The sequence below is a fragment of the Gossypium hirsutum genome, chromosome A04 (assembly GCF_007990345.1).
Source record: "Gossypium hirsutum isolate 1008001.06 chromosome A04, Gossypium_hirsutum_v2.1, whole genome shotgun sequence".
Classification (NCBI taxonomy): Eukaryota; Viridiplantae; Streptophyta; class Magnoliopsida; order Malvales; family Malvaceae; genus Gossypium; species Gossypium hirsutum.
Window position 1 is genome coordinate 85,347,600 of NC_053427.1, and position 14,268 is coordinate 85,361,867.

Consider the following 14,268-nt stretch of genomic DNA (forward strand, 5'->3'; position numbering starts at 1 on the left):
TAAAATTCATAGTCCGATCATTGTCACATGAAGGCAACCTAACAGATATGTTAAATTGACAAATTTTGATGGAAAATACTTACAATTTTAACCATTTGACCAAGATTTTTAAAATAAATAAAAAAAGAGTAAAAGAACTTAATTTTTAACTTTTTTAATATAGAGGTTAAATCTAAAATTTTATCAAAGTACAGGGGCTAACAGCATATTTTAACCAAAAGATAACAAGCCCAACCCAATAATAAAAGGAAGGACTGCATAGATCTAGACGTAACCCAAAAACAAAGGTCACCTGCAATTCTCGTTTGCCTTGGCTATATCCCCTCCTAAAAACTCCTCTCTCAATCTTCTCTAAAGCTCTCAAATTTTCTACTTTGGGTTCATACAATTTTTTATATAATGGTAGCTTCAGCTGTTTCATCTTCTTTGAGTCTATCACTCTATTCTCGAACCAGACCCACTTCCATTTCGTCCCCTTCTTCGAGGTACATACATGTTTTTATGTTGTTTGCTCTCATTGTTCTTTCTTTTTTCCTTTTGAAATCTTTTAATTTTTCAGAAGCTCGACTAGGTTGATAATCTCCGCATTGCCAACCCCATATGGCGACTCCTCTACAATGGGTAACTTTCGGATTCTTGAAATTTCAATTAGTTGGCCTTTTTTAGCTACTTTTTAATTTGAGTTTCACGCCATTGATTCGATTAAAACCTTGCCAATGGTTTTGACGAGCTATAAATGTAATTTTGTGTTAATTATATTCATTTTTTTAATTACATGTGATGTATGGTTATGAACATATAAATTGAATGAATTGTGGATTCAGGGTTATCTAGTAAAGTTTCTGGGCTACCTTTGAAGATCGACAAGAAGGGTTTCGGTGACTCTGATTTAAGGTTTGTTTACTCTTATCTTATTGCTTCAGTTTCATATCACTGCTTTATGTCTTATGTCATGAATGCATATACATATGATGTGTATGAAGTTTGTCTCCTGTTAACCACTCACGACCCTTAGTTTTTGACTCGTACTCATTGGTTTTAAAAGGATAAATTCGTTGACAGTTTAGTTATGAAGTTCGAATGTGTTCGTATATACCTTGTTGCTAGGATGGAAACGTTGAATGTTGTAGGAAAATCCTTTGATCGAATACTTAGGTTTCGTTTTGCTACCTCCTAATTGATATCATACATTACTTATTGTACCAGACAGCATCATAATAGCTTTTAGTTGTTGACTTGTACTCATCGGTTTTGAAAGGATAAATTTGTTGACGGTTTAGTTATTAAGTTTGAATGTGTCATGTTTACTGCGTTGTTAGGATGGAAAGGTTGAATGTTGAAGGAAAATCCTTTGATTGAATGTTTAGGTTTTGCTACCTCGTAACTGATATCATACATTACTTATCGAACGAGACAATCATACCATAAATTCCGTTTTATTTGATATATATACATTATAATACTTTTAATGTACAGCTATAGTGCAATAGAAGCCAGAAAGGGTAACCCACCTGTAATGCCGGCAGTAATGACACCAGGAGGACCATTGGACCTTTCAACGGTGTTATTCAGGAATCGTATCATATTCATCGGGCAACCAGTCAATTCACAGGTTGCTCAAAGAGTTATAACACAGCTTGTGACCCTGGCAGCCATTGATGAGAATGCAGATATTCTGGTGCGATCATATTTTTTACTATTTCTCTCTGCATTCTTTGTTTTTCCTTTTGGGATGTAGGGTTTTAAATCGAGAATTTCGGATCCTGGTATAGTTTATAACTTTAACCAATATTTTGTCAGGTGTATTTGAACTGCCCCGGTGGAAGTACATATTCTGTCTTGGCAATTTACGATTGCATGTCTTGGGTAAGATTTTAAACATTTTGGGGTCCATTGTTTTGTATTTTTTCTGCCCTTATTACTGCATGTTATGGCATCATAGTACGTATTTTGATGAATACTATGCTGCGTGCTTTATTCGAGCTTCTTATTTTGCAAGCATCAATTTGTCATTATTTCAGATAAAGCCAAAGGTTGGCACAGTTTGTTTCGGAGTAGCTGCAAGCCAGGGAGCACTTCTTCTTGCTGGTGGAGAGAAGGGAATGCGTTATGCGATGCCAAATGCACGTATTATGATACACCAACCGCAAAGTGGATGTGGGGTATGATTTAACTTCTTGGTTTGCAATGTTAGTGGCTGGATATAGAAAAGAAGAGTTTTTAAAGGGTGATGAGAAATTTTAATAGCTAGTACACATCTTGGTTATCTTGTTTGAGAGGCACGGTTACTATTGTGACTGAAGTTTTTAATGTTTGTGGACAAAATCTACTTTAAGCATTTAATTTTGTTTAGGTTCTATGATTTTGATTCAATCACATGTTAGCATTTGAAAACTGATGGGATGCGGAGAAATCCCATCTGGATCTTCTGGCACCAGTTGGATACGGATTGAAATATCGAATTGTGCTTGTTATAGTTTATATTTTAAAAAATACAATTGAGGTTTTGAATAGGGTATGAATATAAGCTTCAAATAGGAATCTGTATACTAGCAAAAATACTTGTCCTTATATGTTTAGACGAGTATGTAGTTGCGATGTCTTTATACAACTTAAAATGAAAATCGTGTGGATATCTGACTGTTTTCTCTTGTGGAGTTCTCTTGTACTCTTGTGTCAATGAGACATTTGACTGACAAGTGCAGCATTGCATCCTAATTTGACAACCACTTATAGTTAGACATATTTGACATCCAGATTCCTCTTTGATTACATTTGACTGACAAGTGCAGCATTGCATCCTAATTTGACAACCACTTGTAGTTAGACATATTTGACATCCAGATTCCTCTTTGATTTTGCTTGTCACCTGTTGACATTTATTTGCATGTTTTGCTGTAGAAGATGCATTCACTTTTGTAAAAATTTGAGACGCCTTGAAATTTACATTTAAGTTCTTCAACTCTGTGTGACAAACATGAAATATTGTCTCATGTACTAATCGAACTCGGTTCATCATGCATTGTTTTGAAGGGTCATGTTGAAGATGTCAGACGTCAAGTAAATGAAGCCGTTCAATCTCGTTATGTAATTTCCTCTTTCTTGTATTTTGCAATTTTCCGAGTAAGCTAGCAATGAATAAAGAATGATAGATTTCCCTGTCGTGCTTTCTAAATCCTATTCATATAACAGCTTTTGCTATCGTATGCTTTCTAATTTGGCCTTTTTTCCCCTACGTTTGTTGCAGAAAATTGACAAAATGTACGCGGCTTTCACCGGCCAACCTCTTGAAAAAGTGCAACAATATACAGAGAGGGACCGCTTCTTATCTGTTTCCGAGGTAATGTTTGCCTTCTTGTTTTGTTAGAAACACGAGGTAACGGGAGCTCGGCATCAATGCTTGTTGAAAACATCTGTCCCGATGCCCATCCCCTTTCGTTTTCTTCTTGGTCCATATGAGTGGGAGTTCCGAATTTGCGTTTCCCTCGGGGAGGCCTAATAGTGATTACCTTTGTGTTTAAAATGGCATTGACATTAAAAACCATTTCAACAAATTGAAGAAAATGATTAACCATTCTGTTCTCTTCCTCTGGTTCTTTCACAGGCTATGGAATTTGGGCTCATAGATGGTGTCTTGGAAACAGAATATTGAAACTCAAATTCGATATTTCGATTTTACAAAGTCCCCTCCTTGCAATGCTGCAATTCATTGCCAACCTTGAATTCCAGAACTTAACTTTCATAATTATATACATTTATATTGGCAAATTGTAATCATGTTGTGAATTGGTGTTTATAAATTTTCATGCTAATTATTTGAAATTATGATTCTGTATGTCTAAAAGAACTACTATGATAACAGAATCAAATTTTGATAGTAAAGGATTTTTGATAAATTTTGGGATAATGTAAAATTTAGCCTTAAACTTTTATATCTTTTATGAATTATCTTTCTTTAGTTAAATTTTGTTCTCAGTCTTTTAAAGGAAATCAAATTTGACCGTCAACTTTTTATAAAAGGTTGAATTGTTGTTTTCTAAACGGAAATATGGACTAAAATGTTAAATTTTTAAACATGTTTTTTTATTTATAATTTTTAAATTATTTGCTAACATGGTATATAAGAAAAATAAAATAAAGTACCCATATACTGCCATCCATTTGGATTGCCGCACTAACATCATTAAAAAATTAATATTTTAGTCAAAATTTTCATTAAAGAAAACTATTTTTTTTTCTAAAAGCTAATAATCAAATTTAGCTCAAAAAATGAGCAAATTAACTATATATATTGATTGCTAAATTTAATATTATAGTTTAAATTTTCATTTACATTAATAATGCTAAATTTTTAATTAAATAATGCTAATCTTTCTATAAACTAACTTGGGACATTCCCAAGCATAGACAATTAAAAATATTAAATACATACATTAATTCTCAATACATTGAATCCCATACTAATCTCATACATGCATTTTTCTTATTATCTTGATTTCCATGCATTAAATTTCATACATGCATTTTATCCTCTTACAAGAACAAGCTTCTCATTTTTCCCATTAGGCTTTCAAAATCCAAAATGTGCTTAACTTGTTACTAGCAAATTAACAGATGCATCTACATCTAGGGTAGGTAAAATATAGGGTGTATTTTTGTAAATTTAGAATTTATTTTTTATACTTTTATCTTTAGAAATTAAGTTATTATTTATATATTTCAAAATTCAAATCTAATTTTTGACGTCATTAAAATTTTCGTGTTAAATTTGTTGATATGACATTTTAAAAGAAAAAAAATATTCACCTAAAAATCATGTAACTAAAGAAATGATATTGTAATGAACTTGAATTTATCGAAAAAATTTTATGGTATTAATAATTAATTTTACATTTTTAAATAAAAAAATAGAGGGACTTATACCATATTTTAACCTAAGGGTATGTATATACATATATATATTGTTGACAATCTTTTTACTAAAGGGAATTTTCTTTTTAAAGCCAGCTGAATATGATAGTTGAAATTAAAGGTGTGTCTGTTGATTGGATCCAATGGCTATTTTATTCGGACACATTTTACTTTTAAGACGAGATGTAAAGTCGAACTTTAAAGATAACTTTATTAAAAGAGATAGCTTCAAACTTTGAATATAAACTATAAAATCAACATAAAAAATTAAAAAAAATTACTACTATGTCTCGGCAAGGAGAAATTATTTAATGACATTTCAACAAAGTTTTTCATGTCATTGACAATTTTTTTTTTACTCTGAACCCATAATCCTGAACTCAAAACCCTAGATCTTGAAACTTGAACCATGAATCTTGAACCTGAACCTCAAACAATATCGTTAAAAAAATTAATGTTTTAGTTAGCATTTTCATTAAATGTTTTGACTCTTTTTTGAAAGGTTGAGCTAAATTTAACTCAAAAAAAAAGAATAATTACCAAATTGATAAAAAAATTGTAAACATTGAGAGTTTAATTTGATATTATACCTTTTATGAATTAATATCGTGAAATTAATTTTTTTTTAGTGAAATCAATTACTTAATTACTGTAAAAAGAGTCTACTAAATTTTGAGTGTTAATTTTTATGTAAATGATATATTCAAGGGATTATAGTGAAGCAATTATTAACTTCAATTAATTGCGTGATTAATCTCACTAAAACCAACAGATTATGTTTTTTTTTAATTCACACATCTATTTATTTTCAGGTTAAATTGTAAAAATAGTCACTCAACTATGATTTTAGTTTCATTTTAGTCATCCAAGTATTAATTTTTTTCGATTTAATCATTCATTAAAATCAAATATATCTTAATTGTAGTTGGATTAGTGACGAAAAGATAACGTGGGCCAATTATTGGCTAATAATAAATTTAGCCTTTAATGTATACATATTCTATCAATTTGATTCAAAATATAACAAATCAACAAATTTAGCCCTTAATGTTTAAAAAATTTATCATTTTAAATTCTAAAAATTTACTAAATTTAACTATCAACATCTATAATATTTATCAATTTAGTTTTAAATTTTTAAAAAAAGAGATAAACTAGTGATTCTTTTGGTGGTAAAGAAGATAAATTAGAGATAATAATAAAAATTTGAAATGATTTTTATCTTATAATGTATTATTTTAAAATTATAAATGAAAAATTTTAAGACAAAAGATTATTAGTAATAAAATTTGAACTAATTTTATGTACTTAAAATGTTTTTTATTTATTTTGAACTCATTTTTATATTATTTATCCTCTTATTTAATATTAAAAAAAATTCAAAATAAAATATTATAATAATAAAATTTATCTAATATTTTATCCTAATCATACTCATGAGTTGAAGAAATTTTTTTTACAATAAATTATTTTATTATCATTTTATATAATAAACTATCACTTTTATCACATAATATTAATCATTTTTAATTATTATTTGAGATAAATATCAAAATTATACATGAATTTTCATCCAATATGTGATGATGTACATGAACTTTGATTTGGTCAAATTTTCATAAATCACTGACAACATTATAATCGGATGAACACTATTTTATGTTTATATATCACATGTACAAACAATTATACTAATTAAATATGAAATTAAATGCATGTATTCATTTCTTTAATATATATACAATTGAATCAAAATCAAAGTTTGATGTATACACGTGAATAACAATTCAAGTTTCATATATATAATTACCTCAAATCAAAATTAATGTATCAAATTGCACATTAAAAAAAGTTCATGTATATATTTGATATTTATCCCATTTAATTCCAATATATACTAATTAAATTATGATATTAGTCCCTGTATTATGTATAAATTGCAAATTTTTGACATATATACTGAATTATAGTATAGTTTATATTGAATTCAACATTTTCTTTGTACGAACAAATTTTGGTTCTTCTTCTTTTTATCTTTTTATTTGCTTGAAATTAGAGGTAGAAAAAAATTCAAGTAATTTTATCTTTTTTTTAAAAGATAAGTTGGAAAAATTTTATATTAAAATTTGAAGTAATTTATTTAAATTATGTCATGAACAGAATTTGTCCAATTTTTTTTTATTTTTTATTTTATGTTAAATTATTTGAATATATATTTGTACTTATATTATATTCGTAAATATTTTGTATTTATAACTGTGAAACTTTAGATATATATTTAAAAATCTCTAATCATTATTTATCATATTATTTAGTATTTACAAGGGTAAACTATAAAAATAGTTACTTTTGTTTGCTTCAAACTACTTTTTAGTCACTTATATTTGAAATGTTACGTTTTAGTCACTTACGTTATCGTTTTGTTACGAAGTGGTTATTCTACCGTTAAGCTTCGTTACCTCCCTAATGATGGTCTTACGTGGCAGTCCAAATTAAATTTATTTAGTTAAAAACCTATTTCATCTAGCAATTGGATATTCAAATTGGCATTTAAAACTCATTTGGACTGCTACGTAGGGCTGTCGTTTGGGAGGTAACAGAGTTTAACGATAAAGTAATCACTTCGTAACAAAACGATAACATAAGTAACTAAAATGTAATATGAGGCAAACAAAAGTGACTATTTTTGTAGTTTAGCCTATTTACATGAAATAAATGATAAAATAAAAAATTAAATAGTAAATTATTTTATTTTATTAACTCATTTCCTACAAGATTATCATTTTCAATTATTCTTGTCCATATTTTAATTATTATTTTAAGATAAATATAATTTTTTTTAAAAATTAAGATAAATATTTATCTTCCATAAAAAAAAGAAGATTAAATATTAAGATAAACATGTACCGTTATAATAACTGCTATCACAGCATTACAAAAATCTCCGCGGCCAGACCAGCATAATGGTCAATAGACCCGCAGTCACCGTATTAAATCGTTCACGCAAGGACTAAAACCCTAAAAGAAAAGGATTTGAGTAGTTTCTTGGTTTTTTAAAGAACAATTCCAAAATATTTTTTCTCCATTTTATTATTATCTCAATCCCAAAAAAAATCTCTCCATTGTATCATTGAATTTCAAACCCACCATTCATCTTCTTCCATTTTTACAAAAACCCATCAATGGAAGAACAAGAAATCAACAAGAAAAGAAAGAACAATCATCAAGAATTCACTGGTTTCAATAATGGAGGTGATGATGGTAATGAGCAGGACAACGATTTGCTTGAATTATCTTTATCGACGACGGCGGCGGCAAACAGAGTTTCATTTCCGATGGATTTGGTGACGTCGGCAATGTCTTTTCCGGTGGTACCGTACCAACGAGAACAGCTACAAATGGTTTCCCAACCGTCGTTAATGGAAACACTGCTTTATCAACCTCCACCTTCGTTACCACTACAGTTGTCCCCTAACCATTCTATTATATGCCCCTCACAAGAGCTTGTCTTGTCTTCTTCTTCATCGTCGTTGTCTCCTGTGGCTGTTTCCGGCGTTGGATCAGTCACTGTCCCTGTCCCTGTCCCTGTCCCCTCTCCTGGACCTGGACCTTCACGGCCAATACGTGTTCGGAGGAACACAACAAACGCCTTACGAGAAGGTCAAAGCGAAACGGTTCCTCCACCGTACCCATGGGCTACATCCCATCGAGCCACCGTTCATACCCTAAACTACTTATTGTCGATACCGATACCAACCATCACCGGCGACGTTCAATGCAAGCGGTGTGAGAGACAGTACGAGATGGGGTACGATTTGAAAACCAAGTTCACTGAAATTGCCACTTACATTGCTCAGAACAAAGAATCCATGCACGACAGGGCACCATCTGTTTGGCGGAATCCCGTCTTGCCCAAATGCAAGTTTTGTGACCAAGAAAACAGTGCAAAACCAGTCATCTCCGACAAGAAGAAATCCATTAACTGGCTCTTTTTACTCCTCGGCCAACTCCTCGGTTGCTGTACACTTGAACAGTTGAAGTATTTTTGCAAACACACCAAGAACCACCGCACTGGTGCCAAAGATCGTGTCCTTTACCTCACTTACCTAGGCCTTTGCAAGCAACTAGACCCTAATGGCCCTTTCGATAGATAAAACCGCTTCCCATGGAGGATTGCAACTTGGTACGTATATCAAGCTACTATGTTGATGATTTTACGTTGATTATGTCGTTAATGCATAAACTATATTATTGGCAACATTTTCTTGTTCCATGAATGGGGGTACATATATATAGCAAGACAAGTGTTTGATAAAAATATTATTTTGCCTTTAAATATATTGTTTTCAGCTTGTTTCCTTTAATAGTTTGGTTCAGTCCATAAATGAATCATAAATTATTAGGAGATAAAAGTACAATTTTCTCATTATATTAACATGTAATTTCATTTAAGAGGTCAAATAACAAATCTTCAAAGCCACTACTTGCACCCTTATCTTCATACTTGCCTGCATGAAAGGATGAAACTTTAATAATGTAGTACTTCTATTATCTATGTTATCCTGATTCGAAGAGAATGTTGAATATCGTATGTATACTTGGAGAGGGTGTCCGATATATGTCTATATCAGTTTGGTTCATAAGTAATGCTCAATGAAGCATGACGCTATCTAGATTCGAAGAGCATGTCCTATATTATATGTATATACACCGACAAGAGTATAAAGTTTTTCTTATATATAGAAGATTATAGTCTCCTGTTTATGTTTTAACATTAATGGAAAATGTAAATTTTGACTAACATAAACTATCTAGTTGAGGTTTTTTTATTCATAGGTTTATTTTTGGATGAAGGAGACATATGCTTTGAACCAGCTGCAAGGGAATTTGGTTGAATGAGAAAGGAGCAGAAAACAGTACCAAATTTTAGATTTTTATTTTGTGGAGGGTTAACCATCTTTGTTTTCTTAAATTCTCCAATGCAAAAACTCAAATATAGAAAGTAATATTTGTTCAAATCATATATAAGAAGATTGGTTGTTCTTTCTTTATCATGTTAATTAATATCTATATTACTCATACTATTCAGCATTGAATGTTGTATTCTATGTTTAAATATATAATTTAAAGGATGGTATATATCTTTAATCACAGAGTTGATTCTAATGGTTAAGGATTCAATCTTTATTTTAGGTATGTAACGGTTTTAAAACTCATGGCTAATATCTATTATTTTAATGGATTTACAAACGCATGTATAGTATTAATCACATTGGAAAACCCTAAAAAAAATCGTATTATTTATAATTATGTATGTGTTTATGTTTTATGCAAATGTCATAAACATTGTGATATTTTAATGGGTCAATACTTGGCATTAAGAGGTAAACTAGACATAAATTAAAAAAAACTCTTAAATTCAGTTAATTTAATGTTAAGTTGAGTCTATAAAATATCCTCGTATTTTCATTATTGGCATGAATATTCTCAAATTTAATCCAACTTTTAAATTTTATATGTGTTTTTTTAGTCTAAATTAATGTTAAAAATTTCAATTACAACTTTAAGTAACTCACACGCAAATAAATAAGTTAAAAAGTGATAATCATGAAGTTAATTTCTTTTTAACTAAATAAGTGAATAATAAAGTGAGTTCAAGTTAAAGGAATTTTATTTATTTAAGTCTTGAATTTTAATTAGAATTCCAACTCGATTGAGTTACACCTTTAAGTAGATATTTGGAAGTGTTTTTTGGAGATAGAAGTACAAACTCGATTTTGTTGCCTTAATTCCTGTACTTTTATTATGTTAATTATATATTTTGTTTATATTTAATTTTATATATTTACAAAGATTTCAATTTTTTTTTCATATAATAATATGTTTTTATCACATTTTAATTACTCTTTTCGAAAGATTTTCCTTTATATGTTAATCATATAAATAATATAGTTTACAGCAAATTGGAAACTAAAAGTTGGTGGAATTAATTTTGAATAGAATTATATTGGTTCGTTAAATTGATTGGATTAAGAATTGATCGAAATATAGAATATTAGTCCGGAAAAAGTTATAGATTAGTTGACTTGAGAATCTTGATCAGTTGAATTGGACAAAACAACATTGAACTGGGTGATTAAACTGATTTTTTTTAATATTATTGAACTTTGTAATGATATATTTAATTGAAATGGACAGACGAATTGAACTAGTTGAATCAATGAACTGATGGCCTAATCGATTCGACTATGGATCCGATTTTGCTTTACAGTATATATATATTGAAGTGGAAAAAATTATCTAACAATTATATTTATAAAATATTGATAAAAGAAATAAATTAATTTTGATTGAAATGTTAAAGTTGAAACTTTGAAGATTATGACGTTTTTATGTAAAACTCATCATGTGTGTGTAATCTTATAAAGGCTAAAGAGGTATATATATAAGTCCCTTTGGTCAAAATATCAATTAAGCCCCTTCATGAAAAACACATTCAATTAAACCCTCAAATTCTTAAATTGCGTAAATTAAGCTCTTTAACCAAAGTTTTTCGTCTTTGATCATTACAACGCTAATGTGGCCATTAATAGTGCTAATGTGACGTTTCATGTCTAGATTCATTCTAGACTTAACTTTTAAATGGTTATTATTATTTTTTGAAAATTATTTAATATTTATATTGATAATGTTTTACAAATTTATAAAAAAATAAAAATCTAAAATCTTAAAAAATATTTTCTATAATTTAAAAAAAGTTTGAATGAATGAATGTTCAAGTTCATTACAGTAAACAATGTTCAAGTTCATTACAGTAAACATTTTTAAATATTTTTTTAAAATTGAACCTTTTTTACTTACATGGCAGTTGGTGTGGCGTTGTCACATCAGTGTTGTAATGGTCAAAGACGGAAAACATTGGTCAAGGGACTTAATTGATGCAATTTGAGAGTTTGAACGCTTAAATGAGTTTGCTTTTCGTAGAAGGGCTTAATTGATTTTTTTTTGCCAAAGTTCAGGGGCTTATATACCCCTTTAGCCTTTTATAAGGTTTATATAAAATGTAAAAGAGAAAAAACTATCTTAGTAATATTTGTTACTTTGTAACAATAATGAGTTTTTGGTAAATTCCCAATTAAATTGGGACTTGCTTGAAAGGTCACACTAACTCAGTTAAGGACTTATAAAAAAAATAGTGTAGATATCTATATATAATCTATTCTAGTATTTAGTATTCATGTTGAATTCTGGTTAAATTTAAAGTTAACTCTGGATTAGATTTTAAATGAGAGAAAAGTTCTTTAAGAACGTATTTAAAAAGCCATATTATAATTGGATATTTTGACTATAATTATATAAATGTGACCTGTTTGAGTAACCACTATAATTAATAGGTCTCACTGAATTGGGTGTAATCGAAACGTTCCACTAACACTCTCAAATATCAAAAGGAGGGTAAGAATTAGAGTAATTATGTGAGTAATTATAAACAATTACACTTAAATCTAAACACGTTCATACAAGATTCAAGTTTTAAAAGTTGATTTTTATACAATAATGATTATATTTTAAATTTTAGGGTATATATTATATTTTTAAAATGTAATTATATATTAATTTATTAATCTCATTTAAATAATTAAATAATTGAAAATTTTATTGACAGTAAAATAATTTTCTATACATTTTCACTTACTAGATAATTAACTAAATTATAGTTTATTTATACTAAATTAACTAAATTATATAGTTTTATTATTAATTATTTATATTTGGATAATAATTAATTGATGATAATAATGAGTATATATTTAATGTTAAACAGAAAATAGCTCAATAAATATGAAATTATATAGCGATAAAATCATAAAAATCTAAAAAATGTAAAAATAAAAAATAAAATCGGATTTACTTGGATTTTTAGATTTTTATAAATTTTTAATTATTTATTTAATTATTGTTGGTCGAACGGTCGAACTAACTGAATCGAGAATTGGTGATCTAACTTATTCAATCATCAGTTTAGTTATTAAAAACATTTAATATAAAACACATTGAGATTGTACCACATCATCATCTTTTTTTTTTAAGTGATGATGTAGCACAATCTCAAAGTGCGACATTATTAAACATTTAGAATTTTCAAGTTCAGGTATCATAATGGACCTAGTTGTCAATTTCAAGTTCTAAAGTGAACAAAAAAAAAGTACATGTACCAAAGTGAACCTAGTTGTTAAGTTCAGGGGTCAAAAGTTACATTATCCCTTTTTTAATACGCTCATTAATAGAATGAGCTTAAATGAATAATGATTTTCAAATTTAAGAGCCAAAAAGTGAAATTATTCATTAATTTTATTATTAGTAATTGTATTGTCAAATACTTTTTTAAGACTAATGTATTACATATGATAGCTTGATTTTAGGTTTTGTTCCTTATTTAGATTTTTTTCCTGAAGTGTTATTGATGATTTTTATAATGACTAATATCCTTTTAGAATTTAAAATTATTTAATTATATAATTATAATTTTTACTATCAAACATAACATTGAAAATTACAACATAATTATATTTTACTAATGTCTAAAAAATTAAAAATTTCTATAATTATAAGCTAACGTAATTATTATTTTATTTCATCCGACTACTTTGTACCATCCAAACATACCCTAAATAAATAATACTTTGGGCACAAAATTCATTATCATTAGTATCAACTGGGTTGATAAAGTTGTTGAATATAAATGCGATTTAAATAAAAAATAAAGAGTTAATTGCACTAGTCATCCTTAAAACGATGACTTTCATTTTAAATTGTTTTTCAAGTTTTAAAATAGTCTAATTACATCTAAAAATATGGAGGTTATATTAGTTAGGTCATTTAAATTAGCAAAATTGTTAATTTAACCGTTAAATAACATGTCAGATTTTATATGGCATAATTTAAAATTAAAAATTTAAAGAGAAATGATTATAGTAAAATTTTTGGTTTTGAAGTTTTTAAAGTTTGGGGACTAATTTAAAATGTAGTTCATAATTTGGAGGTGTTTGATGCAACTATATCATATTATTTAATGTATTATTTGATGGTTTAGTTAACAATTTTAGTAATAGGACATAATTTATACAATCTCAATAGTTTAAAGATGTAATTAGAATAACTAGAAGTTTGAGAACCAATTTAAAATATGTTGCGTGTCTTAGAGTTTATAACAGTTTTACACTTTCTTTTCATCATTTTGGCCCATTATTGCTTATTCTTCGCCTTTTTACTTCAATCTTTTTCCTACAATTTAGTCATTTATTTAACTTCTTATCTTTTTTAACCATTAAATTTATATTGCTTGTCAAATTATCT

At 28.2% G+C, this 14,268-nt stretch overlaps 2 protein-coding genes across 7 annotated transcripts; both read left to right on the top strand.

The window, feature by feature from the left end:
• The first annotated feature begins 270 nt into the window (after positions 1-270).
• Positions 271-3,941, top strand: LOC107945171 (ATP-dependent Clp protease proteolytic subunit 6, chloroplastic). 4 transcript variants are annotated; one of them, XM_016879039.2, is made up of 9 exons: positions 271-485; positions 560-621; positions 825-894; positions 1,477-1,678; positions 1,801-1,866; positions 2,022-2,162; positions 3,034-3,123; positions 3,248-3,340; positions 3,605-3,941. In XM_016879039.2, the coding sequence occupies exons 1-9, from the start codon at positions 400-402 to the stop codon at positions 3,650-3,652; spliced, it is 858 nt and encodes a 285-aa protein (XP_016734528.1). In that variant the 5' UTR covers positions 271-399; the 3' UTR covers positions 3,653-3,941. The 4 variants fall into 4 exon arrangements, with proteins under 4 accessions (XP_016734528.1, XP_016734530.1, XP_016734529.1 ...); XM_016879041.2 differs by having other exon boundaries at positions 3,034-3,087; XM_016879040.2 differs by having other exon boundaries at positions 572-621.
• Positions 3,942-7,881: 3,940 nt separating this feature from the next.
• LOC107947419 (uncharacterized) lies at positions 7,882-9,992 on the top strand. Of its 3 annotated transcripts, none has more exons than XM_041111614.1 (2): positions 7,882-9,094; positions 9,766-9,992. In XM_041111614.1, the coding sequence occupies exon 1, from the start codon at positions 8,094-8,096 to the stop codon at positions 9,063-9,065; it is 972 nt and encodes a 323-aa protein (XP_040967548.1). In that variant the 5' UTR covers positions 7,882-8,093; the 3' UTR covers positions 9,066-9,094; positions 9,766-9,992. The 3 variants fall into 3 exon arrangements, with proteins under 3 accessions (XP_040967548.1, XP_040967549.1, XP_040967550.1); XM_041111615.1 differs by having other exon boundaries at positions 9,748-9,962; XM_041111616.1 differs by having other exon boundaries at positions 9,769-9,962.
• Positions 9,993-14,268: the final 4,276 nt, after the last annotated feature.